General features: G+C 47.2%; 1 protein-coding gene across 2 annotated transcripts in view; it reads right to left on the bottom strand.

Moving 5' to 3' along the window:
* Positions 1–2,055: 2,055 nt before the first annotated feature.
* Positions 2,056–6,000, bottom strand: part of LOC144151443 (MFS-type transporter SLC18B1-like) — a 28,784-nt gene continuing 24,839 nt past the window's right edge. For both annotated transcript variants that reach the window (XM_077682492.1, XM_077682493.1), the window contains exons 13-15: positions 5,252–5,329; positions 4,747–4,840; positions 2,056–2,651 (exon numbers count right to left, since the gene is read on the bottom strand). In XM_077682492.1, coding sequence (XP_077538618.1) covers positions 2,499–2,651; positions 4,747–4,840; positions 5,252–5,329 — 325 coding nt within the window. In that variant the 3' untranslated portion in view covers positions 2,056–2,498. The remainder of the gene's footprint in view (positions 2,652–4,746; positions 4,841–5,251; positions 5,330–6,000) is intronic.

The following is a 6,000-nucleotide window of genomic DNA, read 5'->3' as shown; positions in this document are numbered from 1 at the left end:
CGGGAGTGTGCGCGTTCATCCGCCCCGAGCAGATCGCGCGGTTACCTCCGAGCTGCGTAGCAGACGGCAGCGGCAGAACTTTCCATTCCCGCTTGCGACGAAAGCGAGCGAAAGCGACGGGAATTCTGTCGCGCAACCAAAATTTGTCCCGACCATTCGACAAAAACGATCGTCGCGCGACAAAGCGACGGAATTCCTGCCGCTCTCACTCGCTTTCGTCGCAAGTGCGAACGGGCCTTTATGCGCAATCTCCGCCCCACATAAAACAAGCTCTTGCTTGTCGCCTGAGCATACGGTTGATATCTGACTACGTTACACTGTGCTTGCCAGTGTATTTAAACGATGTCACTAGGTTTAAAACGTACGCGCTCGGCGTGCAGCTTTGTAAACGCAAGCGGTTTCACATACGCACGCTATTTTGCTGCTAATAGAGTTTTAGTACAGCGTTTGTGGCCTTTGCATACGCTAAACGCTAAATTTTTGCGTCCCGCTACGTGACACCGCGATGGGAGTTTTAGTAGAGCGTCTCATCAGTTTTGCGTAGCGACACACTAATGCATACGGCGCCATCTGTCAAATGTTTTCCGAAATGTCTCGCCGGCTGATCTGCTAGCGGAGTGCCGGAGTGTTTGGACATTTTACGACTATCCAAACAAGTGCAAACAAACGCTTTCCCGTCAGTGTTGAGTGCAACACATGGGTGCAGCTTGTCAGAACACGGGTTCTCGCTGATCGAGTGCAGCGTTGGTTTGCTCTTCGCCTTCACGTTCATCGCCGCTGATAAAGCGATCCGATCCGGCGCGTTTTGTGCACGGGTTCTGTGTCGGTTGAAAATGTCTTTTTTCACATGCCGCCGGTAGTAGGAATTACAACCACCGCAAAATAACACCCGGCACCAGCGGGGCCACATCTGAGACCGCGCTTTTTGGATAAACAGTGCGCGGTGCACCAAAGGGAACGAGCGCACGATTCTCCCCACGCGGCTGCGAGTTCGCCGCCGATACCAACTGCAGCTACGTAGACCGCGAAAGGGCAAGGCCAGGCCGCACACATGCGGCCAGGTCATTCGTTCGCTTTTCCAGCCTGTGTCCATGGTGTCTACAGAGATGAAAAAGCCGAAAGAGCTGGCCCGTAGCAGACGGCAGTCTGTGGGAGCGCAATAGCGGAAGTACGTCACCGCTGAGGAGCGGAGCATCATGGGAGGGGAGGCCAACAGCGAAGAAACAGTTGAAAGGAGGAGGAAATACGGCGCGACGATAATTCGCGGTTTTTGATTTACGATTTCTCAGCTAATACTCATCGCTTTAACAAAATTCTTGCAGGAGGAGATTGCTAATACATTGCTTTATTTGGTTACATGTACATCCATGCATCGGCGGAAGGCATTTCAGGACCCCTTTAAGCGCTTGTCCGGTCGTTCTTCCTTTGTGTCGTTGTCCAAGTCGCGCTCTACTTTTAAATCATAATGCACCCACTTGCCCAGCAGCTGTATTTAATGAAGTTCCTTGGACTGCGTCCAGCTTCGCTGGTCATCCCTTTTCCCAAATTGGAAAGGCTTCAAGGGCAGCGAGTTTTTAAGTGCGAATCACTTTATAAGCGACCCCAAACCATCCACCGCCGGCGTCGGCGGCGGCGTCGGCGTCCGCAGTGCTCCTCTATAAAGAAACAGCATCCGGCGCCAGGTTTCGATCCGCGGACTTTGCGGCCGCAGCGCGACGCTCTACCGACCAAGCCACGGACGCGACGTGATATCAGCGTTAGTGACGCGCCTTATATCTTTAACGCATTCAAACTACGTCGTCAGCGGCGTGCGTTGGCGACTCAGCGGCGTTATAGCGGCTTGATAACTGCGTGGTGTACACGTGATACTACAAACCCGATGGAAGAGATGGAAGAGAAGGCGGCGAGGCGTTGGGCTGCGGGGGCCGAGCGCAAGCGCCGCAAGCGGGCCGACAACCGTGCATTCGCACTTTCACATTCTCCCCCTCGGGGAAATGCGGGGGAATTTTCTTTTCATTGGTAGAAAATACACCAAATACAACAGCGAATGTGCACCACCTGCTCATTTATTCAATGTCAAACGCTCAACATGTGGAGCCGTTTTCTAGGTTACGACTTCGAAAACGATGAGTATGTACAGCATATAAATAATGAGTGACCACACATGCCAGTTCTCGGAAATGTGCTCGAGCTCACTTTCTCGAATTGAAGGCATTATGCTTTTGCCTCGTTCACACCTAAGCAACATACAAAGAAACATGATCCTCCTAATGTCATTGCTACCTCTTCACTTAGGGATTTTCTTACGGCATCTCTTATAATTGCTGCATCAGATTTATGTTTTCTTAACATTCATCGTCGTCGGCTTATATACAAATCATGCCACGATGTTTGACACAATTTGGGTCACTACAGTACTGGGAACAAAACGCAATGCACTCTTTGGTGATGTTGCTCACGCAGCTTTTGAAAAACCGTAGTGGGAAGTCTCGACGCCTTCAAACGGCGACGGGCGGCGATGATTCAATAGGAGGGTACGTGCAATGGTCATGAGTTCCGTCTTCCTGTAGCTCGTCACAACGGGAGGGTGCGGTTCTTTTTCTCCTACAACAGGATTCACAGCGGAGCCATATCCAGCCACTTATGAGGGCCTGAAATAAACGCAACTTTTAAACATTCAACCCTCTATTGGCCGACATTTTATTGGTGAAATAGTGTAGGCATGTTGTCACTTCCACAATGTGCTCAAGGTACCGGCACGCTGCACTCCAGCCTAATGCGCAACACGAGACAAAAAAAAAAAACGATAGCGAAGAAAGAGACGCAAACACAATGTGACTCTAAAGAAGCGCGTAAGCAGACGTAAGTGCCCGGAGGTACTTTTAAGGTTCCTGCCTTGTGCAAACAGCCAATTAGTTAATGAAGACTGTTAAGTGTACCATAAGCCTTCAAATGCCCCCACCCCCCCTTTTTTTCATTCCTATCGGGTCAATGCTGATGAGAAATCTTCTCAGGACGCGGTAATACTAGCATGGCCGGTAGTACTAGCATGGCCGGAAAAAAGGCTCGCATCCTCCTTAAGAGGAAGTGTTACAATATTACAGAATAGCACGAACGGTAATGCGTCGACAAAGGTGTTAGGGTACGCGATCACCGTATTTGCCCAATTCCAACACGCGCTTGATTACAACGCGCACCCGATTTACGTGACCGAAAAAAAAAACGACTTGCGGTCTGTACCAGAATTCAACGCGCATGAGATTTTAAGTCCTATTTTTCCCTAAAAAGGGTGCGCGTTGGAATTGGGTAAATACGGTAACCCCGTTGTGGTGGCTACAAACTGGCGACAGCAGCAAAACCTGTTTCCAATGAAGTTGCTAATTTAACAGTGTGAACACATTGTATCCTATCTTCGTGTACTTTTTCTTGGTATAGTGATAGTTTTCTTTTTCAGAAGACACCGCCTGTATCCTATCTTCGTGTACTTTTTCTTGGTATAGTGATAGTTTTCTTTTTTAGAAGACGCCGCCAATTAAGCAAAGAGAATAGTCCACATGAATCTATCTCTGATCAAGTGATTGTTCAGCGAAGTTGACCTTCATTTGACTGCAGAATCACCACAGTTCCGTCTACAAACCATGGTTATTGTCATCCCGCTGCTCACTAAGGTCAATCATCCTTTCTTCATAACAAATAAATGGAATGAAATGTGAAACCACAACCTTTCCCTGTAGGACGACTCTGGTAGGACTAATTCCGCGTCACTTGCTCCTCACTCATGAGGGAAAAAGTGGGTATTGCAGAGGCAGGCACTTCAAAGAACAAAAGGCCAGTGGCTCTTTAAAGAGGCATAAAGACAAAATACGACTTTTTTCAATAAAAAAACTACCCTTTAGTAATTTACTTAGCTCCCTTAAAACCACAAAAGACATTTTTTAACCACAGAAGATCCAAGTATTACTGAAAAACTTTCAGATTTCCCGCTACAGTGTCATGTTGTGCGCAGTAGGGACGTAATGGAAGTCAGGACTAGAAACTAACTTATTAGAGTGTTAACTGCCCTTTACCATTCAAGAGAAACGACAAAACAGAACTAGAGGCCCAACTACAATGGCCCAGTAATGTTTCTAGGCGATGACTTAGGTAGATGGCCACCGATCGCACTAACAAGATTATGCGATGTCATAGAGAAATCGCCGGAATGTTGCTTGGAGGTGGCTACTGCTTTGTCTGCTTTCTTTAATAATTTACTTGTTTGAAATTTGGGATAAAACTGGGATAATTTTTATCGCGGCGAAACCCTCTTTTTAATGAACTAACCTTGTAGTTTGTTTTCCTGGCCCCTTTAACGTCTTTTTCAGACGATATAGCCAGCCGGGCTGGGTTAATTAAGGTGGCTTTGCAATTTGGCAGGAGACAAAGAACGCTAGGTGGCGACCTGGACCGGGTTGTGGAATCGGAACAAAGCTATTTCTCTTTCTTCCAGACCTCATTACTCCCAACTTCATTCCTCCCAGCTACTCGAGAAGGAAAGCCGGAACCCCCATAGCTGAGGACGCACAATGCTGCGTCACCACTCGTCAATAAAGCGACGAAGAGGGGTGGATTGAGGGGGATGTGTTTTTTTGTTGTTGTTGATGATGGTGGCGGTCACAAGAGGTCCCGGTGAGAGGGACGTAAACAGCTTCATTGGAAAACGGAGAAAAATACATTCTATTCGGAGCCGGCCTTATTTCAATGGCTTACCGAAAAGCCAAGGAGGCCAAACATCAGCATAGAGGCGTGTCGGTAGCCGTATTTGGACACAAGTAGCCCGGCCAGAGGAGAGAGTGGAATGGTTCTGCAAATAAGCATGAAGAAGGTGATGAAACAACGGGACTGGTTTGTCGATAACTCAACACTAGGGTCATACCTGGAAATTATTGGCAGTGAGAAAGTAGACGAGCGATAAAAATATGCTACAGTTCAGTTATGGGAACAGTTAAAATAACATTGTTGTTAGCATATCTTATATACGTGTTGCTCTGTGCTGCTAAAAAGAGCTCGGTTAGGGTCATATTATAATGAGCTATCAGGCAGCGCAACTAGAGCCAAGAGTGCTGACTGCATGGTGCTTTTAAATGGACTGCTAAAAACTTTGGAAGTAGGCATGATGTGAACAATTTTAAAATATGAATACATTGTGATCGTGTAATGAGATACACCGACTAGATTTCAAACTGCAAAAAACATGAATGTGTTTGGTACTCACAATGAGCTCGAAACAAATGAGAATGCAGCACTAACAAATCCCCTTGTTCTCTCGTTGTCTGGGTAGTGGTTGTCGTCTCTGAAATACAGCAATAGCGTTAAAAAACCACTGCCTCCCTGCAGCTCAAAAGAAGGTTAAGGCTTGAAAAGAGTAGTATAGGTTGGTTAATTAATGCGCTAAGCTTCAATAATGGCGCTATGGTTCAGATTCCTCGACTGTATGAAAGCACAGTTTTATGCGATGTCCTACCTATGGGAGGACCATAAAGGCCGTGAGAAATACCTGGCTTGTAAGAGGTTGATATCAACCCTAAAACGATGCTCAAGTTGCACCGGTCGGTTTACGGACCCGCCACGAAACCCCACTATAAACGGTATTGTGCTTCGGGCAACCACATTATAAGCGGTATACTTATTCATTGAGTTTTGGGAGGCTAAGCGCTGGCCTCGAAAAGCCGCGTTATATCCGGTCCCACACTATAAGCGGATACTTTATAAATAGTCTACAATGCAATTGACAATAATCTGGCTAAGTGTGAAGATGGGGGACAATGCCAACTGGAAGCGATCAATCCTCTGCTCTTATCTCCCGTCTAACCTCATCTGAGTTATTTTTATTACGATAGTATGCCCATTGGCAGTTCAAAACTGGCGTGTCGGCCTTCAGATGGTAAGTGACAAGGGGAAGAGTGAGGGTTCTGACGACGCGCTTGGGGCCGCATAATACTTCCCTGTGGGTCGCGTGCGGCC

This window comes from Haemaphysalis longicornis, unplaced genomic scaffold, assembly GCF_048455015.1.
Source record: "Haemaphysalis longicornis isolate Haplotype H1 unplaced genomic scaffold, Haemaphysalis longicornis Haplotype H1 scaffold_9, whole genome shotgun sequence".
Classification (NCBI taxonomy): Eukaryota; Metazoa; Arthropoda; class Arachnida; order Ixodida; family Ixodidae; genus Haemaphysalis; species Haemaphysalis longicornis.
Note: the sequence above shows the minus strand (reverse complement) of the source record. Positions and strands in the feature narration are given on the sequence as shown.